This window comes from Antrostomus carolinensis, unplaced genomic scaffold, assembly GCF_000700745.2.
Source record: "Antrostomus carolinensis isolate BGI_N321 unplaced genomic scaffold, ASM70074v2 scaffold17335, whole genome shotgun sequence".
NCBI lineage: Eukaryota > Metazoa > Chordata > Aves > Caprimulgiformes > Caprimulgidae > Antrostomus > Antrostomus carolinensis.
Window position 1 is genome coordinate 27212 of NW_010315923.1, and position 25139 is coordinate 52350.

General features: G+C 37.3%; 1 protein-coding gene across 1 annotated transcript in view; it reads left to right on the top strand.

Moving 5' to 3' along the window:
• Positions 1-357: 357 nt before the first annotated feature.
• PRDM6 (PR/SET domain 6) overlaps positions 358-25139 on the top strand; it is a 27171-nt gene continuing 2389 nt past the window's right edge. Inside the window, exons 1-5 of the mRNA XM_010168126.2 lie at positions 358-372; positions 3478-3605; positions 7174-7298; positions 10414-10756; positions 20236-20412. Of these exons, the coding sequence (XP_010166428.2) occupies positions 358-372; positions 3478-3605; positions 7174-7298; positions 10414-10756; positions 20236-20412 (788 nt within the window). The remainder of the gene's footprint in view (positions 373-3477; positions 3606-7173; positions 7299-10413; positions 10757-20235; positions 20413-25139) is intronic.

Below are 25139 nucleotides of genomic sequence, written 5' to 3' on the forward strand. Positions count from 1 at the left end.
ATGCATGTGTAGGTCAGGAGGAATATCAGTGGCCTCCTGTAAGAAATTTCATCGTATGCCTCACACCTTTCTGTATTTATGTCTTGATACTAGGTAAACTGTTTTTTGTAAGGAAAGGAATACAAAAATGGAAAAGAGAAAACTTGAATTGTTCTGGTTACACTTTTTACTTACTTACTTGGAAAATGAAGCTGTTTCTGCTGTATTCTGAAGTCAAAGAATGAAATTTGACAAATAATAATATGCTTCACATTCTGAGTCTCTGGATATGTAACATAGCAGTAAAATACTTATAAACAGTCAAGAACATATTAAGAATTTAATAAATTATATGGGAACTGCTAAGGAGGAGCAAAGATGTCAAATGAGAAGGTGAGTGCAGTCGTCTTTTGTTAGACTTTGGTCTCTGCCAGTAGTCTGGTGCATTCATCAAAATTGGAACAGACCATAAAAAAGAAACCTTAAAGCTTTGAAACATTTAAAGCAAAAAAACCCCCAAAACCAAACAACAAAACAACCCTTAAAAAGCAGCAAAACCAACAGTTAGCAAGTACTTTGGGTCAGAAGAGGGAAAAGATCCAGTAAGCAGTTTAGATAACACTACCAAGTGTAATCAAATTAGAAAAATGAAATAACTAGTTTTTTTTCCACCACTTAGATCAATGACTGTTATGAGATACAGAAAAAAAAATGCATGCGTTCTCCATAGGGAGTTGGAGAAATGCTATTTTACTTTGCCATGAGGCTTTTGCAATGTGTTAAAAGTTATGCCAGTGTAGATGAATGTAGTGACCTAGTGAGGTAGTCAAAGATTTTAATTAACATCAGTTTATCACAGGATTCTGCATTAATTTTTTTAATAGATACTATGAGTGTTTGAGTATATATGCATGTGTAATACAGATGCAGGTAAATGTGTATATCCATATTATTTGCTATGATGTCTGGGTTTGCAGTTTGCGCTATAGGCTTGCTTTTCCTCTGTTATAGCAGGTCATGGTTTGCTCCCTCATGATGGTTTCTTCAGACAATTATATAGTGTTTGCCAGGTTTAGGCAATTGTAAAATGAATAAGAACTGGTGCATGCTGGCAATATGGATAATAATAAACATATAAGTTATTTTTTTCAGATTTTAACCTATATAATTGATGAATAGACACAATGCAGTGTTGATATTTCCCTTCTAAGGCTAAGGTTTCTGCTTCCTTACAGCTGGGTTTTCATTCCTGTAAGAACAGGGCTAAGAATGCTGTGGGATGGATTCTGACTATGCAACTTTCTTTACAATGTCAGTAATACTGCCCTAGGAAAGGAGAGTATAGTGTCACTGATGCATCAGTTTTTGCAAGAATAAAGCATTTGAAAATACGTATCTTTGCTTCTAGAGTAGTCCTTCCTACTCCAGGCCAAGGCCTGAGAAAGCTCCAGTCCTGCATTTTCATGGTGGTTTTAAATTTCTCATTCCAGCTGATGACTGTCCATTTACACAAAGTTCTGAGTAGGTCCCTGTGTGTCCAGATATGGCTGTCAGTACCGATTATGGCAGTCCTTTTTGTCTTTCCTGTTTCATATCATCTGGGGATTAGGAAGCTATCAGCTCTTTATTTATGGGAATTGTTTTTGCCTCATGTTAAGCTATATATTTTTATGTTAGTAAGCACCGTGTAAATGAATATATAATAAACACTGTGGTGAGACTGTTTGGATAGATATTGCCAAAATTATCCCAGCCAAGCACTATTAGTCATGAATTTTTCCTTCTCTTCCTTTTTTTAGGTTGATTTCTTGTAAAACTTCACAGTTTCCATTACAGATTTTTATTGTTTACCATATTTTGCTAAACATATATTCAACATAAAATAACATGTTTACTTAAGAATATGGTCCTTGCTGATAATCAACAAACTACCATACATAAAAAATAAACAAAATCCTTGGTATTGGGGTATTTGTTTGTCTCTGAGGACTGCTTCTGTTTTCTCTTTCTTTATTCCACCTCTCAGTGCATGTTGGGTAGTATCTTGCCTCTCCAACCCAGGAGCATCTGGCCAGGTTCCACCTTACGCTTGTTACAGGCACTTGGGAACAAAACATAAGGAACTCTGTAGATCCTTGATTTCCCTGTTGCTTGTGCTCTAGCAGCGGATATATTGGTCCTAATTACTCCCAGTCTCTCTTGGTCAAAAACAAAAGCAAAATCAAGGCTGGCTTCTGAATCTGAGATTCTCATGTGGTGGAGTAAAGAACTAGATTCTGATTCCTGTGTATGCTTTTGTGTGCATTGTAGGAAACACTCTTTTAATAAATCAGAAATATTGAATATAGTCACATAATTCCTGAGATTATTACCTTGATTTTGAAATAGCAATGCAAGATTGTTAATTTGCTTGCTCTAGAAATGTTCAATTCAACATAATAAATATGCTTCCTCTTTAATGAGTAGAATTGGTACGTTCAAGAAGACACCAATCTAGGCTCACACAATTTCAAAAGGGATAACATTTTGGGGGTAGGATTTTTAAAGCTGATGGAGTCTGTGAAGGGGCAAAAGATCTGGAGATCAGGTTTAGCTTGAGATAAGCACCTAATTGTTCAGATACATTTCTGAAGTTTAACAAAGTAGTTGTGTAATAGGTAAAAATCTTGTGAGACCATGTGCTTTACTAAGACTATATTTTTTAGACAATATTTTTTAAGCAGTCAAAAGGGCAAGTGTGCATGAAACATGCATTTTTTAATTTCAGAGCCTCCAGAGCAATTTTATTCTTTGACTTCAGAGGGAGCATCCAGTGCTGAACAGAGACATAATACTGTCTTTTTAATAAATTACCATAGCTGGTTCTTATGTCTTTACCAGGGATATCTTGTTTAGGAAAATCATAATTCCCTCAGGACTGATTTCTCATTTACTACTTCAAAAATTATCTGTCTCAAGGGAGCTTCTAAAGGCATCTTCAACTCTCTTCTTCCTTCTAGTCTCATTTGTTTTGGTACTATGAATCCTACAGCTCCCTAATGTATCATGCGGGCTTGCTGAAGTACATGCTCTTGCTGCAACTGAGATCAGAAGGAAGGGATACTTGTTTAGAGATTACTACTGCCCCTTCCTCAGATGTTCCAGCCATTTCAGTGCAGGCTTTACATCCAGATTTTCTTGTTTATCTGTCAGTTCATTATTTAAGGCTAGCCTGTCAAAATAGGTTAAATATTCTTTGGGAAACATGGTCACATCTTTGAGACATCACAAATATGTTTAATACAAAAAGATTGGCATGATAAAAGAAACATTATAAACTTGCATCCCCCAGAATACTTTTTCTGCTGTTCCATTTAGATTTCTAAGAGCATCTGTAGGCAATGACAAATCTCCTGGCAGTAAATTCGTAAAAAAAGGCACAGAGAGACACCAGCAAAGCAGTGAAAATGATTGCTGTTGATTTGTTCTAACTACTTGACCTTGTGACATCTCCCCCAGATATATGACCAAGATGGGACACTGCAGCACTTTATTGATGGTGGAGAACCCAGTAAGTCAAGCTGGATGAGGTATATCCGATGTGCAAGGCACTGCGGGGAACAGAACTTAACAGTGGTTCAGTACAGGTAAAGTACGTTTTGATTTACTGGATGCAACAACATGAAAATGTTTTTAGTGGCAAGTCAGACTGTAACTGTCACCAGTACTATTGCCTTTGATTGCAAAGGCAGTAGCGGGGCTTTTGTGAATGTGCACATTCAGGGTAGTACAAAAGCTGCAGAGTGTAGCTGGGATGGGTTTAACCTTTGCTGCCCTGAGCAGAGTCTGCTGTAGTCAGCATGCTAGACCTAGAGCTCCCAGGAACAAGTGCAGCTCTGTGCCACTCGTGACCACCACTCTGCAGAGAGCCCTCTGCACATTTCAAATGCTCTGATCGGAAGCAAGCCAGCACAAGCAATCTTCTGCCCTTAATAAAGATGCCTATGCTGGAGGAAGGGGAAAAATGGCAGGAGAGGAGTTTTGAACCCAAAGACTTTCTGAGAGTCAGTCATGAGACATGTATACACCTAAAATTTATGCATTGAGTGCACCTGCTAGCCAAGATTGTTAGTACTTGTGCCTCTTATGTCCCTGACTAGAGAAGGTTGAAATGTGAAGAAAAAATTAAAGGAATCGTGGTGCATTTTACTTTTTACTCACAAACAAATCCAGAAAACCCAGACAAAGCATTACATAAATACGTGATCTCAGCTATAAACAAACCTTTTGCCTCAGAATCAGAAGCAACTGCTTGGCCTTATTAAATGTGAAAGGAAGCACATCAAAGAATGCCCCAGGCTTGCCAGTCACAGTGAGCAATCCCGATTTTCACTGGTTGCTTTACAGCATGGAGTTTCTTTCCTTTAGGAAGAATCTTAAACTTATTTAAAGTACCTTTGAAATTAAAATTAAAACATACAAAAGCAAGCTAAAATGAAATCTATATAAAGTTTGATTATCCCATAGGGTTCCAATTTAACAATGGTAAAATTGTTCAATTGCATTTTCAGCTTTTTTCTTCTCTGGCCAGTTGACTAAATAACGCCGCAGTTAAAAAAATAACAATCCTATTTATACATTACAGGTCTTTTATTATAGCCTTAAATATCTGGTATCTGTAGCTAAAATCCCATTGGATTTTGAATAAACACACTGGATAATGAATAAGGATTGCTGTGATGAAGGAGTATTTTTGTAGGTATCCTGTGAATTATTTCTCAGTGTGGTGGTGTGCACATGCACACACACACACACACACACACATATATATAAATATATATATATATGTACACATATATATAGAAGACAAACCTAAATGAAAAGTGAGCATGAGAAAGTCATTACACATCTGTCAATATTAAGTGGATTTTACAACTCTCCTTTCATGATGGAGTTTTTACTTAGAGTTCCCTCTGTTGATCTGTTTTCGATTACTTCAGATCTTTATAAAATGAACTACAAAAACACAATTTAAAAAACTGGCATCCATCACCAGTGACTGCATCCAAGTGTAAGAAAATAGAAAAGTTGGACACTGAAAAACCAGTCTAATTTTTATTGTACATGGACATTCTCCTCACAGAAAGTCAGCTGGTTTAAATTCATTCTGTTATGATTTGTAATATCTAAATGGAATTTTCTTCAAAGTGCTCTTGATTGATTGACCCTTAGCTGAACGTTTTGTTTTTATTTTGAGGCTGACAATAATGTTTGTTGGCATGTGTTCTGCTTCAACTGCGTTGGGACGCCATGAAGCTATCTTTATGAGTCATCCAACCACAATACTAAATACATGTCAGCAAAGGAAATATTATCCGAAAAGGGAAAAATCCCTTTGATGTCCTTCAGCATGCAGAGATTTCTGCGAGTTTTGGAAGCTCTGCACGCTTGTAAGGGACGGTGTACGCTTACACTTTTTTTTTGCTGCCTACTCCAAGCCTCACAGACCACCCATTGCTCAAAAACAGTTCTGCTCTTTCAGCAGCAAAGTGTGTCATTTGGTTTTAGCACATTCATTTGCCGGGCTGCTGTGTTTATGTTAAGGGAAGCCAAACTGAGAGATGAAATGTTACAAGGGTGAAGTACAAAGTAGACTCAATTTTTCTCAAGTTAGGAGATGCTGGTAATTTATAGTGTGGCTCCGATTTTCATTTTTATGTAACAGTGGAAAGAATTAACAAAATGTGCAGCTCTGAGAAGAGAGGGAGAAGAGGAGACGAGGAGGAGGAGGAGGGAAGGAGAGGGGGAGACACAAAGGGGAGAGTTTTTGTCAGGTATTCATAGAAGGGCAGGAAAACGTTCTGCTTAGCTAGCAGTGCCCTCCTGAGACAGGGTGGCAGTAAGCGAGGAAAATAACAAGATAAATGAAATTTTTGCAGCTGCTAGTAAAATATTGAGAATCTGCACTTTTTTATTGATCTTTATGATCCTGTTGCCAAGAGCCACTTTGCGGTGACAAAATATGTTGACAAGTGCATATCTCACTGCCATGAAAAATGTGGTAAAAGATTCTCCTTATGTCTGCAGTGTTATACAAGGAACAAATTGCATCGCTACAGCCAATTCTTTATAGAAAGTCTAAATTTAAGGCCTACCAACCCTAAACACTTTTATCTTGAACTTCAGGCTAACGTTTGTAGCAATTCTTCACTCAGAAAACTGGTTGAGGCCTAACTTTTTTTTTTTTTTTTTTGGTGTATAGATGTTTTTCTGCCTTACATAAGCTGTTATAAAAAATGGTCATTTCTTGGTACTTTGACTGTATCATTTTGGTATGTAATCCTTCAGCGAGAGTGGAACGTTCTTCTTGTATATATTGAATTTCTATCCATCTCACAGGAGTGTGTTTTACTGTTCCATGTGAAGCCTAAGGGAAAAGCCACTACAAACTGATAACATTTTTATATTATCTTGTGCCTGATTCTAATCTTACACAGTTTTTACCGCCATGTAAATCTGTTAACTGTAGAAGTATCACTCTGAAACTACTTACATCAGTGCAAGATCAGGATAAGGCTCTTGTTTTTATGCTAGAGACTCTAGGGTTTTTCTTTTTTTTTTCTCCTGAGCTCTCAGTTCCGTGCTCTAGGAATATCTACAGTCTTTTCCTACAAAGCAATGTGGTAAGATATCACATTTACAGTAACATTAATTTATGGTTACTGAAGGATCATTGACATTGCCCTCATGTTCCATACAGGGGAAGATTTTATGATTATATGTTCAGATTGACCCCATTTTCAAATTTTCCTAAGCCAAACTCTATTTTACACAATAATCCAAGTTCTCTCTTTTTGGTGGTATATTACTGTAATGAAAGTTCACATCACGCTATTTCAAACCTTTTGCAACAAGAACTTATTCAAATGAAAGGACTGTCGTTTATTTACCCCTAAAATATATTAACTTCATCTTAGATGACAAATGCAATACTATTTAACTGACTGAACTTAATGAACTGTGTGCACCACTCTGATGCTTGTACTGTGTGCACAAAGTGTAGCCTTTCTAAAATCACTTTAAAAGGGATATTGCAAGAAAATATCTGTCTTTTCATAAAATCTTAGTGCTTGTAAAATACTGTACTACTATGTAAGATAAGAGGAGAATGCTCCATTACTAAATTAGGCATTTTTTTCTTTCTCTCTTGATTAGGTCAAACATATTCTACCGGGCTTGTATAGATATCCCCAGGGGCACTGAGCTGTTGGTGTGGTACAATGACAGCTACACATCTTTCTTTGGGATCCCTCTCCAGTGCATTGCACAAGATGAAAATTGTAAGTTCTTTGTTGCATTTCTACATGTGTAAACCAGAATTCCTCTTTCATACCTAGTCACCTATATTGTTAGAGTATTTTAAGATATATTAAAAGAAAGTGGTTATATATTTAGGGTAAGCTTGACACATACAAAATAAAATGCTGAAACAGGTACACTTAAGCTGTGCAAAATCATGGTATAGTTATGTAAGTAAATGGAGGTGTTTTGAAGTGTGCAGGTACGTGCCATTAAATAACAGATTTCCACCATGGAAGCCCCACATAGCTTGGTAGTGTGTAGAATCACTCTTGTAAGTGATTCATTCCTAGTCTATTCTTAACCAGTTTGCTTGGTCCTCTCCAGTGTTATCAGACCTATCACAAGACACTGTCTTGCTAAAATAGTAATGCATTGCAGGTCCATGAGGCCTCCATTAGTGATTCTTTATTCTGTTACCACTGAGTATGTCGAGAAAAGCTTTGTCTGACTGACTGTAGGGATTACAACCTTGTTAAAAGGTAAAAGTCAGCTTCCCTAAATGCAAACTGAGTATAAGTAAGTAGCCTGAAATGACCATGAAACTCAATTCCATCCTGGCCATCCCCATTTCCATCCGTTCTTCTACCCCTTTTCAGTACTTTATTTCTAGTTTGCTAGGAATCATCACAAAATTAAGCGTGTAACTTATAACACAAACCCAGTGCAATGTAGTGCTGGATAACTTTGTCTGTAATGGGAATAGGTGATCCAAGCATGCCTTTCAGTTTCACTGTTTGTGTGTGGAACTTGATTAGAGCTTGCATCAAAGATCTCTCTTCCATTTTGGCAGCTATGTGTAGCTACATGGTGGAAGAAAGCAATAATGGATGCCTGATTGACTTCCGTCTAAAGTAACCCTAAAGGCTGCCCATGCTTAATCAATTACATAGAAGATTTTTTTGGTCAAGTACTTGGATACCTAAACAACAATGCTAGGATGAACTTGTGTCTCATAGCAACTTAAATACTGAACCATGCAGCAATAAAACAGCAAGATAGCAGGGATTAAACTGTCAAAAATAAACATCCTTTTTCATCTTGAGTTTTCAAATCTGTTGGGCTTGAGAAAAGTTTAAAAGAAATTTAATTACTGGCAGTAATGTTTGCTGATAAAACTCATGCTCTGCAGTGTATAATACAGAAATATTATTTTTTCTTTCATGAGCTGAAGCTTACAAAACCTTTATTTAAAAAACAAAGCATTATGGCTAAAATCTCAAAATATTGTCACTTGCTGTTCTTTTGTGAGAGAAACCAGAGTTTCAACCACAGAAAGACTGACATGAGTGGATGAAACTCATCTCTGAGCATGGAGCCAGCTTTAGGCTGGTGTATGACTTTAAATGCCACTTAAGCCCTCAGAGTAGACCTTCTGCTTATCTTCTGCACAGGGGTGTTTTCACCCAATACAAACTCTGCCGGTATTCCTAGGTCTTTAATATCCTGATCTATTGTTTCTGCGAACTTTTACAAATTCAATTTAAAAAAAAAAAAGTTATCTGCTTCTTGTGTGAGAATGTTTGGGCAAAATGACAGTGTACAAATTGTTCCTTGTACTGAGAAGACATAGAAGATGTATTATGTTCGGAAACTTGTGATAGATGGCAGCTTGGATGTAACTCTGCTTAGAAATCAGGTCCTCAGATATTCCAGAAAAGAAGCCCAGGAGGGACCTCACCTTAAGTAAGTTAAATACAATCTAATATTATAATATTGGAGTGATTATGATGTATGGAAGATACTAGAACATAACTCTGTGAACTAACTGGCATTATTTAAGGTATTAATAAAACATTCATTTGTGTTACATTTTAATTGTATATTAAATAATGTTGGAAGATTCCAGCTCACAATTGAAATTTAATTCTCATATTTGCTCTTAGTACTCTATCATCATAACTTAGCTAAACAGAGTTGCAGTTTCTAATCACCTGTTTAGTAGGTGCTATGTACCTTTGTGCAGATATACACATATAAACACTTTGTGACAGTAACTAAGCGTGTGAACATAGGTAGGCATAGACACATGCAGATAACATATTTAATTTTAAAATACCCATTAAAATATTATCTCATGAGGTTGAGCATGCCAAAATTAGGAAGCATGAGAAGTTACTAGGTGCAGGTGGCATAAATTATGATTCTTTTTGCATTGTAGTGCAATCTTTCATTAGCTGACCCCATTTTTCCATAGGTCCCTTGCTTCATTCACTGCATGATCTAGATGGTACTCAAGGAGTGAAGCAGCTTTTCAGCTTTCTTCTATATGTTTGACCTCCTGCCTTCGTTATCATGAGACATCAAAATCCAGCACTAAATCACTTCTTTGTGAGAATAGCATATTGCATTTGTTGCTGAAATATCTGACTGCCTCATAAGCTATGGTTTACTGATGATCGTAAGACCTTAATGGGACTAGAAACAATCTGTGTTCCTTTTTTGAAGGGGGGAAATTGATGCAATAAGATATCTGTCTATACTTTGCATTGTCTTGTGGTGGTCTAACTGCTATTAGCCTTAATCATATGAGTCACGGTGAAGTCACTGGCTTTGTACTCTATTGGCTGTGTGACTATCTGTGAGATGTAATAATATAACATCCTTAGTGGCTGTCCTTTAAGAGAATAAGGGAAATATTGCTGCAGTAGATATTTAAGCCCTGTTATATCTCAAGGAGTGTCTGAGCAAAGATTTTTTTCCCCATGCTCTCAAAATTCGTGCTTGTCTGATATAGCAATTGGACATGCTGACTGCAACATTCAGAGTCAGGGTGTCATGAGTGCAACAGCATTTTCCTTCAGATGACAATCCCATTGGGCAATAAATGTATATCATAGTTGGGCTTCTCTGAGTCCTTTCAGTCTCAGACACCCCTTTGCATGAGTTTTCACTTCAGTGTCACAGAATCAGCATCAGCCATTCAGATCACTGTCTCATTCAAGCCCATTTTTTTTTTGTGCATTGTTAATATAAAGTTGTTTATTCTAGTGTCAAGAAAATGGATGTTGGTAAATTTTTTGGTGTCTCCCAACACTGTGTTAGTTTTTAAAAGGCATAAAAAGGATCTTATTTACTTTTCTTGTTTTCTCCCAGTGAATGTCCCTTCGACTGTAATGGAGGCCATGTCCAGACAAGACACCCTACAACCATTTAATAAAAGTAGCAAACTATCCCCTGCCACTCCACAGCGATCCATAGTATTTCCACAGACTCCGTGTAGCAGAAATTTTTCTCTCCTGGATAAGTCTGGGTCCATCGAGTCAGGATTTAACCAGATCAGTGTCAAAAACCAACGAGTTCTTGCAAGCCCAACTTCAACAAGCCAACTAAATTCTGAGTTCAGTGACTGGCACCTTTGGAAATGTGGGCAATGCTTTAAGACTTTCACCCAGCGGATCCTCTTACAGATGCATGTGTGTACGCAGAACCCTGACAGGTAAAGCCCAGGCTCTCTTTATTTCTGTGTCTACTGATAGCCAGATCCACTGCTTTCTTCTTTTATCAAGCTGTTATCGTTTTCAAAACCAAACCATTATTAGGGGGAGCCTGTATGACATAATTCATATGCAGCTGTGTGAAGTAAGCTGATAAAATCCATTGCTTGACTTCACTATTTGTAAAAACATTTGGTGCCTAAATGTGCAGATAAAAGGAAATAGCTAAGGATATAACCTTGTTTTCAGAATGGTTTGGTACATTTGATGGAAGCGACAAAATAGAAGGAAAATTTATGAATATCATAGATGGAAAAATGGGGTCAAGATAATTAAAAATCTCTCTGTCTTCCAAAGATAATCTAACTTGCTGCTCAGTGGCTGTCACAGTCATTTCAGGGTTCACCTATAGTGTGCAATGTGTATGAACTTAATTAAGTACTAAGAGGTAATGAATTGGAATTTTTTGCTTAGTACTATTTTTCTTCAGAGCATGCAAACCCATAAATCGTGCAAAGCTGTCAAAAGGAAATACCTACTTCACTAGTGATGTGGAGGAAAACAGATGCCACTTATTCAATAAACTAATATCCACACAGAAGAAAAATGTTGACTAGATACCTCAGAGTCAAAGTTGGTTTGAAAGTTTGTCAATACAGAATTTTATGGCCGTGAACTGAGGATGAAATTTAGCTGAACAAGTGAATTAAAATTTCAGGTACTCTGACCAATGGCACGGTAAATATAATGGAACCATTATTTATGAATCAAAGTTGGTTTATTTGACAATTTTGATAGCTGGCAGGACAAAAGAAAAATCAAATTAATTCAATAAAAAAGGCTGCCTGTGTTTTGTCTCTTCTTCAGCTGTGAAGAAGGTTTGAGCAGAGCAGCTGAATTCCTGGAAGGTTGTTCTAAAAGCAGCATTTAATTGTGAATTCCATTTAACCAAAACACTACCAAAAAATAGTCAACAGTGAGTCGGTGCGTGTGTTTGTATGCATGCCAATGTCTTTTTGTGTACCTGGTTATCTACGTGTACATATATGCTTGTGTGATTCTGTGGATGTAGAGATACTGGAGCATAAATCCAGTTTTCCGGGAAGAAATGTCAAGCGTGATAGGGGCAAAGTAGTTTCCATGCAAATCTTAATAGAATTTAAAGAGTTGATAATATTGTGAATGGAAACAAGCCCTTTCACCATTTTCTGAATTTTGTGCTGGCCTTAGCAGAAAAAAACCCTATGCTAAGGAAGCTGTAGGATGCAACTACCAATTTAAGTGCCACAATGTAGAATATATGTCCTATATGAAAGGTCTGCTCTCCTACATTTCATGGATTCTTATGTTTCCTAAGCATACTGTAGAGCATAAAATACTGTGTCAGAGAGTCTAGAAGAGGTATGTTGTGAGGCTCTCCCATATACCTTTTCAGTGATTCATCTACCCAGGTCTGAGGCCTAGATTTCATCCTTTCCTTCTTTTGAACCTGTGTCTTCCTTTATGAAGAACCAAGCTGCAGATAACAGTCAATACAAGAATAGTCTCCCCTATTGGGGGTGTTCTGCACCCTAAGGGGTAGTTAAATACTCATTTTGGCAGAGAAAGAAAATGAGGATAAGTCTATCCTACAATTAAGTCTGTCATCTTGGAGGTGAGAGATTTGATTTTTATTTTTTTTGTTTGTTTGTTTATTTACTCCTAAGTATCTTTTGTCAAATATTGCCTGAAACACAGGCTGGATTTTAAGTCTTCCTCCTTAGAAGTGAACACCCTCATTAGTAGGTTACTGATTTATGATGTCTTCCTGTTTTGTCTCTCCCGTGCCTAGCTAATTTGTCCATGCAGAACAGCTACAACAAGACAGTGCAGAACATTTTTATCTCAGAATACCCTAAAGCATAGTAGGAAAATTATCTAGATCAGAAGACAAGCTGGCTCCTCCAAGAGCAAAGAGAGCAAAGGGTGATTTGAGAAAGGATTCAACAGATTTGGGGAGGGTCGGGGTGGAGAGGAGGTAAGTAAAGACTCTGAATTCTAAGTGCTGAATCCCAGAAGCTTTCAGGAAGATTCAAAACATAATAGCTAACGCCTTTTTCTCAATATTGTTATTGGCTAATTTAGCTGATTTCCTCTTTGGCTTGTTGGTTTTGTGAATCCTGTTCTTAAGAAACTTTTTCTCTTGTGTTATATAAAGAGCATAAAGCCTAAATGAGGTTGCAATATACACTTAGGATGAATCTGTTGCATAAATGCTAGATACTGTAGTGCTCTCTTCTGTGGCACCTGTGTTCCCTCTCTACTGAAAAAGGCTTATATCTCTATGTTTTCATTAAATAAACTCCTTGGGGAGTGGGGACTCCTTGCGGAGGCCAGTTTTGTAATGCCGCCTTTGTTCCCACAACGTGTGTGTGCCATCGACTGCTGTAAAAGCACTTCCCAATAGGTCTTCTTTAGAGCATTATGTAGGATGGCAGTCACATGAATCTGTTTAATTCATACAGTATCTGAAATTACCAGAATAACAGTTACTGCAGATCATAACTGCCCTAGGATATGGGTTCTCATATTCCTGGTTAGAAATCATTACAGGTTGAGCTTACATCACAGGTAGCTTTTTGTCTTTTCACAGGTACCAGTAGATCAACTATATGGTGCCTGTAAAAGAGTTGTCTTTGGGTTCATAAACATATTGCATTTCTCCAGATGAAAAATTCCTAAAGAGTTGTACAAAATTTCCTGGAGACAAGAAAAAAGGGTATGATTTGTGAAAGAATACCTGCTTGCTAGCATGAAGTACTGGGTGCAACTCTCTGGTTTGTATTTTCTCAGTGACATCCGCAGCACCACTCCGGCTGATAAACAGCTTCCATTTATTGTCAGCAATTTGTGAGCACACCAGCCACTGTATCTTTGATGTGACTGAAGCAGTAGGGCCTGTCTTCTTGAGGAAATGACTTCAGACTATCTATTCTGGCTTGGTATTTGTTTTTCAACAATGCTGATTACCTACAGTATGAGGTGCAGGGAAAACATCTTTGAATCTATACAGGAGTCCAATTCACAGACTGAAATTTGAGAAAAGCAGAGTAGCTGAGGCTTGAGAAATTAAAGAAAAAAAGAAACTACCTTAAAGACACTTAGATTCAGAAAACATCTGAATGAGAGCAGACATAAAAAAAGGCCAAAGTATACTTAGTTCCTTAGGCTGTAAGAAAGAACTGGTCCTGTTTAACAGGCAGTTGATTTAATAAATAAAAATAATTAAAAAAAATACTGAATCCAAAATAGTGAGAATTAGTAAAGTCTCATACTATGTTTATTATTTTAGATTAAGAATAGGATTTTAATTTAAATTAAAATTGACTTTAAATTATTTACTGGTATACTTATAATTTACTTCTCCCTTTCCACCAAGATTTTTTAGCATTCAAACTTAATGGTAATTGGGGTTGGAGTGAGTGTGGGAGACGAAGATTTGAATTCTGTTACTTTCTGAGCCTTTGGGACTTTTTAAAAACCTTGCCCAGACAGAAGTAGTTTGAGCAACTATTTCTTGACGCGGGAGTCAGAAAACTATTTTTTCTTCTGTTTTGTTTTTGTTTTTGTTTTTTTCTTCCCCCTGCTACAGAAATTCCCAACAATACTATTTGGGGGGGACCCTGAAAAAAGGGTAACCGAAAGCCTTTGATCACAGTGAATAATTTTTAAAACAATACATACAATTTTTTTTAACAGCAACCATTTTTCTGATAATGACACACTCTCTTTTTATGATATCTTTCTTCTTTCTCACTATGATCACCAGATTCAGGATGTATCGATGTTGAGGAAAGGCAGATGGCTGCAGTTCCCAAGAGCTCTCTGTGGCAAATATTCATATGCAACACATATATCTGTGTGATATGTATTCCCATTGATTACCATGTGTTTAAGCTGATAATTTGAGGGAAAGCCTGCTCTCTAAGTGTGTCCATGGCTGATAGATTGTGGAAGTTATCTGCCCTTGCGATTCTTGTTTACTCAAAAGATATTATTGTACACATGTTTTGCTGTGGCAAATCTTAAATTATGAGATTTTTAAAAAATAAGACCTTCAAGTTGCCAATCTAATAGACCATTTTCTTTAAGATCCTGGCTCAGTCCATTTTGTGTTTGTCTTTTTCTGTATAGGTTCTGTGTCTTTGACCTTGATGTTCTCCCCAAGTCAACTAAATTAATTTAAATGTCTCCCAAAATAGGCCTAAAGAGAGTAAATGTTGTGAGCAAGAGTTGTCTACTTCTATTTACAGAATTGCAATGGAATATTGCTCAATTAAAGTGAACATCACACTGAATTTCATGCTTGTTCTTACATGATCTTTTCACAAAGGTTTGCAAACTTGCAGTACTCATAGTTAATAACAACAAAGGGTGTACAGAGCAGCACCTCTCCCTGACAGTTTCAAAAGTTTGAAAATGCTTCAAGTGCACTAACTCTGCTTTTACTAGTTCCTCCACAAACATTTCTAAGAGACAATCCCAGAACTCCCAGTGGGTCCAGCTCTGTTATCCCTGCTGCTGCCTAGTGCCTGAAGTGCTCAGGGCAGTAGTGGTGGTTCTGCCCAAGGGCAACACCAAGGCAGGGATCAACAGTCCAGAGGTAGTGAATGTACACCACCCATAGCCATGCTGATGCTAGGGATGCTTCTGTGTGCAAGCTAGCAGTATCCTTAGGTGTCACTTTGTTATCCAGCCTCTTAGTCCAACTTCCTAGGTGCAGGCATCCCTCCAAAATACCTTTCCATTAGGACAACCTAACTCCTCTGACTGCAGCTGTGCTCTTAACATTGCATGTTGTACAAAGGCCTGGCCCTGAAAGCCGATGCTGGCCACATTTTAATGTGCCCTGCTTTCATTTTTTTGCAGAGGCTGTGGTGTGACAGCCTTCCCCCTGTCTCACCGTGAAACCCTGCCCTGGGTTCAGTGGAGCCCTGCGTCCCTTGCTTTGAGAGCCCGACATCAATCAAGTTGATTTTTTACTTCTTCTTAGTTCTCAACAAGGAGAAAAGCACTTTCAACCACACATAAGTCTTGTTCTTTCAGCTGGTACTTTTCTAGTTTTTTCTAAAGGGAAAAAATTACAGCTATTTTGTCTCCCTGATCTGACAGTGTTTCAATGGTAGAGTTTACAGGTATTCAGGACCTCACCATCACAAACAATTCCTCTTCTAAGGATTACACTGGGATTCCACATGCCCCTTGAAAGCAGCAAATTCACTTCTGAAGAGGTGTCACTAGACACCTGCTCATCATAAAGGAAAGAATTTAAAAATTCAGTGGAAAATAATTATAAGATTTTTCAGGATTCTGATAATTTAGATAATTATTTATGATATAAAAAGTTTATATTGGAGGGATGTACTTAGGAATAGAGAGTTGGAAAATGTTCTAGCAAAGGAATAGTACAAGAAAAATAATTAAAGGATATGTCACTTTTGCTAAGTGAAAGTCTAGAAAGAATCAATCTAAATGTACTGTTGTCTGTCAGCAGCTATTCCAGATGCAAAGATACGGATTTTTCTATTGTTATTCCTTAAACATTTTGTGCATATTAAGGGATCCCCATCCCCTCATCCCTTGCACAACGCATGAGCTTTGATGATGTTCAGTAAGCCTCATAGGGGAACATGGGTTTTGTGCTGGTCCTATACAGGATGTAATTTCACCAAGAAAAAATCAGCTACAAAAGTGAGAAAATTGTAAGATGAGAAAAGACATCACCAAACAACAAAATCATTCAAGATATTATCTAAATTAGGCAGCAAAAAGTATTCTTGACTGATTTAACTTTAAAAATGTAACTTGAAAAACTTGGAAAAGCTCAAAATTCAAACAGCTACAAAACCTGAGGACTATTTCATTGCAGGTACTCCTTTCGCTTTAAATGGCCTATAGTGGGCCATCACACAGTCAGGGATTGTAAGATTAGGATCTCTAGAAAAAGCTGGTGAACTCTGCATGTTAGTAAACCTAGATAGCTGATTGATGGTGCATGAGGTTAATGACAACAGTACAATTTTTCTAACAGGATAATTTACTTCTAGATAAGTAGATTTCCTTTCTTTAATCTCAGACAGGAAGAGAGAGAACTAGAAAAATATGTAGCTAGGTATTTAAAGAAAAACGTTAGAACTACCTCTGATGGCTGTCAGCACATCATTCTCATCTGCATATTGCTATACATCAGTTTAACTGTTCTTAAAAGTAACCTGAAAATACTACATGAGAAGGTTTTGATCAACTTGATTTACATCTGGAAGGGCATACAGAGAACCTTTGTAGAAAATGCAATAATAAAGACATTCCAGACTATGTTGTTTCTGGTGCATGATAGCAGGAGAACAAATTTTTACAGAAAAAAATATTTATTCAGATAATCAGCATGTATTTGAGGCCCTGGTGCACCTATTTCTTCAAACTGATTACTTCCATGCTTGCAAATCTGCATGTACATCTGCGAACTACATACTTTAGTTATGTAGGTTTTCACAGTTATGTCAGTTTTCACAAACTGACATCCATTCTGTTTGAACATTAGTTTTCTGGAGCATCAGTGTGCATCTGGGCTGTGACACAGCTTTGCTCATATTCACATGGATACTCGGAAGCTCAAGAACATACACTATGTTCTCAGTTATTCCAGTAGAAATCAGTTTTTCTGGGCTGGGACTGCATTCAGTCTAGCAGCACATCTTTGAAAATGCAGCCTATGAAGACCACTGTTTTTGTCACAATGTCCCTGTTCCTTCTGTCTGCAAACCTCTGCTATAAAGTGGTCACTGTCTTAATTCATTGTCCCAATGCAGACCAAAGTGATGGCAGAAGACATAACTACAACATCAAAGACAGTTCTGCTCTGCCCGTGTCAATGTACTCACTGAACTGAGCATTGCTCCTGTTCAGTCCTTTTGCACTACTTTCATTTTTTAAAAAACAACTTATTGATTTTATTTTCTGCCAAGAAAAATTTGTGAGCACAGTAAAATGGTTACCAGAGAAGAAAATGATAACTTTTATACTTATTGAATAGCTTTTTTTGCTCTTGGAAAAAATAGTAGTATCTAAAAGTTTTCAAAATTTGGCATATTTGAATTTGAAATTGTGCAAATTAGATCTATAATTTCTAAATTGTTAGAGTATTTTGATGCATTCATAGACTTTCTTTTTAATGAGCTTTGTTTAATGTGTGCCATGTACCTAGCTTGAAAAAATTACTTATTCTGCCCATTTTAGTGTTAATCAGAATCACCCATGTATAAACAGGAGTAATGCTTCCCCTGCAAAGAGTAGGGCAACTTAGTTTAATATTTGTTCTCCCAAGATATTGATCAATGGAAAAAATATAGTCAAAGCTATCTAACAATAGGTGATTTTTTCAGGGTTCTTTTTCTTGAGCATCCACCAGTGAAATATATTCTGAGTACATATATTAATATCCTTTGTAAACAATAAATTTGTTTTGAGCCAGTGTAGGGGCACAACCGTTTTACTTGGCATTACAATGTTCAGTTATAATTGGTTTGGAATTTTGACTATTTACAGACAAGTTAGCATGTGACTTTTTACTGTATGAAATTAATCACATTGACTGTTAAAAAAATAAAAGATTAATTGTTTTTATGTAGTATTGTATCATTTATTGTGGTAGCTGTTAAAAATAGATAACCAGAGGCTAATAGATGTTAATGGTCCCTTTCACTATTAAAAAATCAATGTTTCTCAGACACAGAATATTGTAATGTGTTCTTTTTGTTTAAAAGTGTTTTATTTGAAAATACCCAAACAAATAAATCTGCATTCACAAATCATCTTTGTTTTACCAGCACTTGAATTTTCATGTCAGGTTTGACAAATATTTTCTGTGCAAATTAACCATGCACTTCAAGAAAGGAAATGACTAGGCATGCTTCTACTTGTATCCCTGTAAGAGAAACAGATATTCAGTACTTATTTTTTTCTTAAAATATTCTTTTGCATGTATTCATGAATTTTTTTAAGTGACACATCATCTAGGTTAAGTGACCTTTCCACAGTATTTATATATTTCTTTCAAACTTCTTGGAGGGCAGTTAGATTTTCAAATGTAAGTAATTAAAATTGTAAGCTATTGAGTTATTGATGAATACTGAGCTATTAATCAAGCTAAAAAATTCTACAGTCAGGGTTCAGTGCTCTGAAGCACTGTAAAATAATAGTATTTGTGTTCAGTGATGCAAGTAGCCACAATTAAGCAGTTCACTTGACAAATGAGATAGTTCACTTTATTTTGCACTTAATTGAATTGTACATGCTTGGTCACCATTGTCTCCTTCCCTTTAGTTTTGGTTTCTAGCCATTTAAACATACACATTTATTAAAGAGAGAGCAATTAAGTTGGTGTTGACCATTGGTTTTAGAAACGCAGATATCAAGAGCTGTGCCTTAAAATGTTGTGCAGGGCAAAAATCATTAATATCGTTCCAGAAAAAAAATCTTATTTTTCTTAACAAAAGGTCTGATGAGCATGTAGGGCTCTGTCACTAACTTAAATAAAATGTGAAAAGGAAAAAAAACCCTGTAAGATGTTGATATTAAATCACTTTTACCAAACAGAACTACATAGACATTGTTTCTTCACATTTTATTTTAATTATCAATGCTATTGGCATTTCAGCAGTCCTGTTCTCACCTTGCTGTCTTGTATCCCTTTCTTTCTATGTTTGCAGTCTGTTTGTTATGATTCTGAATTTGTGACATACCAGTCAGTTTTGCTTGTTTGTTATGTTTGTTTTTAACAAACCGTGGTGTTAAAAACATAAGTTCTGGGTTTAATTTCAGTATCACAAAAAAAGCATTTCCAGTTTGGATGGGAGAAATGTGTTAATTAAATAGCAGTAAGAAAATAGAAAGAGAACTGTACCATGGTGTTTATTTTTTCCAATGTCTCTCATTGAAAAAGGTGATCTCAAAAAACCTAGATTCCTCCAAAACAAAATGAAGAGTTTAATTGCGAACAGTCACAGAATCCACCTAGGATATAGGTATAACAATCAGACATGCACTTGTTGGTAAGACTGTAGCTGGCACCAACAGACAGAGGATTTCATGAGTCTCTTAGCTCTGATGTGTGAGGATTTTTTTTTGTGACTAAGGAGTACCACGTTGAGTTTGGGAGAAATAAGGTAGGCATATGATGTGTAGCATAGGCTTACTATCTTGCTGAATTATGTTTTGCAGGGAAGGTGCTCATAGACTCTCAGTAAATTCCTTCACAAACATTTCACATTTGCTAAAGAGGTCATGAAGTTTTGTCTGTGTGTCTCCCAAGATGGCCCCAGAGAAGTGCACCTGCAGTTCTCTTCAGAAATGACAGGGAAGACCAGAAATTCCTGCCCATATATTTTCCTGCTCACATCAATAGAATGCGCTGATTGCATGGTGTTTCTCTTTCCCATTGCAGGCCCTACCAGTGTGGCCACTGCTCCCAGTCTTTCTCCCAACCTTCAGAGCTGAGAAACCACGTAGTTACCCACTCCAGCGACAGGCCTTTCAAGTGTGGCTACTGCGGTCGTGCCTTTGCTGGTGCCACAACACTCAACAATCACATCCGGACACACACTGGGGAAAAGCCCTTCAAGTAAGTACTTGAAGCCAGCAGCCTTGCCCAGCTGAGTTTGGAGCTGGAAACATATTGCTGCTGTTCGCTAGCATCACCGCTCCATACCCACACATGGTAGAGGTTCCCTTGAAAGTCAAGGCCAGACCACCAGATAGAAACGTTAGTAGTGTGGCTAGAATCAGAATTAAACCAGGCTTGTTTCTAGGTGCCTTGCAAGCCCTGAGCAATTTCCTGTCCTCTGATGAGACCTTGATTTTTTAAAAATTAAATACAAGCTGCTGCCAGAGAACCATAGCTGAAAATACACTCAGGACTGGGACAGGTTATGCTGTAAGAACATTAATATGATTCTTTTATGACTATATGCTGGGGTAGATGGAACTGCACATAAAAGCTTGTTTGGATCTGCTTGCATATGGGGGAGAAATATGCATCTTCTTTTAGCCTCAGAATCACTGCACAGAAAATGCAACTCTGGTTTGTGCTGTAAGTTTGGTAAGATCATACTAATAAATTGATAGAGTTCAGCTATCCAAGATACAGAAAAAAAAAGTCACCTGTTTTTTTAATTAAACATATTCTGCTTATTTCTGCAGTTTCTGTTCACTGGAGTTAAAGCCAAGCACACACCTGAGTCTCAGAAATTTTCCCTGTATGCTTATCTTCAGCCATAGCACAGCTGATCCAGGAGGATTTTACCTTCTGTTGTGCAAGACTCTGCCTACCTAACAGGAGGTGTTCTCCAGGACAGAATACAAATTTTCTGTATTTGTGTATGTGTCTTTGCTGACCTGGCAGGCACAAATTTTATAGATATTGTACTTGGAACAATCCCACCTTGGAAAAAGAATAATGTATTGATACCATTTCTTTTGAATGGTATTTGATGTTCTCAAGAGGAATAGGAATAAGTGTAGAAGAAGGTGTGTGTCTCTCCGAGTTCTCCAAGGACTGTCTGTCCTATGTCTATTTTTCTCAGTTTGTCTTTTCTACTTTAGCCATACTGTGCTCTCGGTCTGGTTAATGTAAGAGAGCTCATCCATGGGGCCTGTCAGAACCCCTCATAACAAGCTCGTTAGAGATAGCGGTAGGGATGCTTTGCCTCCATATATGGTTGAAAGGAAGCATGGCCTCCATACATGTCTCTGCTGGGGGCAAGGGGACAGAGCCAAATACTGCATATCCAGCACAGAAGAGCTTGCTTACCAGAAATCGTGGCTAGGATAGTGTTATAGGTGGCAAAACATGGAAACTCAGTGTATCTGAACATCAACCCCTCTAGAGCCAGTCTGTTGAATGCTTAGAGCCCATAGAAAGTGAACCAAAAATAGTGTGAGCAATCAGATTGATTTTATCTAGTTGCTGTGTAAATAGATTTTAGTAATTAATGGAAGAGGTTTCCAGGTCAAAATGGAAAATAGATTTCTTTTAATGTTAAGGTGTTACTTATGTGTAACCTTGTTGACTCCACTTAATTTTTTTCCTTAACATCCTGTTTTTGTCATGTTTCCAATAGATCTGCTATTTTGCCCCATTTAGAGTCATTATTTTTCCTCTTTGGTTTAGTAATTTTTTTCCCCTTTTCCAAAATGGTCTTGACCACAGCACAATTTAATTTGTGAAAGGGCATAAAGTATGTACTACAAATAACCAGTGGTCTGGGATTAGTTTGTTTGTTTTGCCCTGCTTATGCTGAATTATTTCAGTACTCTAGGATGTATTTGCCCATTCTTAGACCTGCAGGACAGAGCAAAGAAAAATGTGGATGCTTTGTACTGCTTCTTTTATGCTGTATGGCGTAATTTCATTCTTGTAAGATTTTTATTTAGTTTCTTCATTAAACTCAAGAAACAGCAGTACCAACTTCTCTCTGGAAGACTTGTTGAAGTATTTGTAGTAAGCTGGCTAGTAATTTCACATGGAGCTAAAACTGGAGCTGCAGATCGTCCCATCCCTGCTAGTCAGATAAGGGGACACATGCCCCCTGATCCTGCAAGCTGTTCAAAAGGGCAGATTTGCCTCCCATGCAGGACTGCTTGCCTTTGAGAGAGGAGGGGCAGGAAACTTATCCAGAAATTGATCCACTCTCTCTGCTGGAGGAAAAAGAGATAGCTGCAGCTCATCTTCATGTCTCAACACCATTTAGATCCTCCTTTGAAAAGGAGGGGTCCAAGACCTGGTATTAAGTAAGCTTTGGAAAAAACCTCAACACATTCCACTAAACAAGAACCATAAATGTGACAAACAAGATTTTTGTTTCTTGGTCATGCAATTTAGGTTTTAAATGCTTGTCTACAAAGGGATTTTGAGAGTGTGCTTAGCAAAATAAGTGCAAAACAGAAAAGTCCATTGAGATAGTCTTTCTGTATCTCAAAAAAGTTTGTATTTGTGGTAATATACATACTTCTGTTGAATAATATTTTATCTATTAGCAAGAACAACCATGCACACATAGTGGTAAATTACTTAAATTCTAGGTGGGTTATTTTAAAAATAACAGGCATAATTTAAAAGGTTCAATTTCATAGATGAAAATGGGTGGCCAAGTGGACAGTTAACTTGCATCTACAGTGAATGCAATCTCACTATTTCTAATGCATGTAAGTTTGTAAGCAGTATTTGAACAAATTTTGGTGTTTATTGATTAAGCAGGCAATGTCAAATACTAAGTGTATGTTTGAAAGCATATAATTTCCAGAAGGTGGTTTTTAAAATGGTGAACATAGGGTGACAGTATTTTAAAATATTTCAAATTATTATTATTTAAAAAGAAATCTTTGATTGGTTGAAAAGCTTTTTCTGTGAGAAGGCACTTTCTTTGTAGGTCCTAGGTAACTTTGGATGTATGGTGGAAGACATTTCTATTTGCTTTTCATTACAGATAACAATGCTAAGTGAGGTTATCTGTAGTCAAAGCTTTAGCTGCATTGTCTGGACTGCAGGTCCAGTTAGAACGGATTTCTTTTCATGTCATCACAAGCTATCAAATCAGCCTCACCACTATAAAGTTTCTGTATATTCTTATCTTTCTGAAGTCTCCGCTATGGCTGCTAGTCTGGGAACAAAACTTTTAAGTAAATTAAAAGGTAGGAGAAGAAGTAAAATTATTGTCCATCCCCATTTTATTAAATTCTTCCTCCCAGCCTCTTCAATTTCAGCAAAATTAAAGAATAGTTAAGGGACTTTCCTACAGGATCAGGGTTATGCAAACTTCTAATGTTCAGTAGTCAACCAAAAATAATTAGGAAAGATTCTGTCAGACTGGGATGACACAGGTGTTTTTCATTTTTTCTTACTGAAATGCAAAACTGGGGAACATTAATTTCACATTGAACATAGATTTTGTACCTGCAGTGACATCTCAGCTTTGGCCTGGTTTTGAGGGGTTTCCTTAGCCCTTTCAATGAGTTTAAAATTTAGTGTTAAATGTAGTTCTTGAATGAAATCTTAAAATGTTTATTTTGAAAATATCAAAAGAAGGTATTTTTTTCCTAAAATAGACCCTGAACATTTTCTTAACCCAAAGCCTTCCAACAGAGCTTGACATAAACTTGGGAATTAAACCAATCCTGTGTATAATCCTCAATGTCAATATTTTGAAAGCACTGTGAAACAAACCAGCAGACCAGTGACAATGAGACCTATCTAACCAGTACCGCAGAAATATCCAAAAAACACTGATGCTCATGTTGTTTGTAAATTTAAGAACAATTTTGTTTGCCACTCCCACCCAAGCAAATCACATAGGGAAACATTGTGGTAGAATGAAGTCTGGTGTTGGATGAGATTGAATGTTGTAGTACAACATTGGTCCTTACAATAAAAATGAAGGCACACATACATTGTAAAAAGAGATAACACGGATCCACTTTTCACTGATGGCATCTAATTGTGTGAGAATTTTTAGATTGCTTCATTGGATCTACATTGTGTCAGAGGCTGTGTAATTACTCTCAAATGCCATTAGATAGTCTAAGTGGAAATAAAGTGGTCTGTCAGTTAGTAGGTATCTTTATTGCCAATACCTGTATCTACACTTGAGGCTTAACCAAAAATTTGGTATACATCTGATAGCCAGGCTTGGGCTCAGACCTATGGTTACTTTGTGAGTGGTCGCATGAGAGTGGACTCTTTTTGCTCTCTGACCATTTTGGTTACTATTTGGTTAGTATTCAACCTTCCAACACAACATGGAGCGTGTGGCTTGTAGTATAGAAACATGCATACAAAAAACATGTACACCCGTGTGTCTGCTCGCCAGCGTCAGAGACACAGGTCATTGCAGTGGTTACTCTGCTACGACAGGCTGGGAAAGGATGGTTGATGGAGGGAAAGAATACACTGTAATTCAAAATAAAAAGTATTCCTTCTTTCCTCCCATTCCTACCTACTGTGAGATAGTCACGCTGACCGCTGTGACACAATTATCTTCATCTTTCATATCAATTAGTCTGTGGCAACAACTTCTTTGGCCTACACTGAAAGGAGGAGTCAGGGGCCTAATACAGGTCCCTGCTTGTAGGCCAGGTATATATCCAAAAACCAACACTCTGAAAACACCATCCACACCCTTTGCAAGTGCCTAGAAAATACCAGACACCTTGGGTACTATCTGAAGGTTACCCAGGTACATGAAAGCCAGGGGAGTTACGTGCCTTGCCAAAGGCTTTATTCTGACTTTTGCTGAGGGGCTGTGTAGTGCAGACAGCACAGCCTGACCAGCAGCAACACGTGGCACCTACATT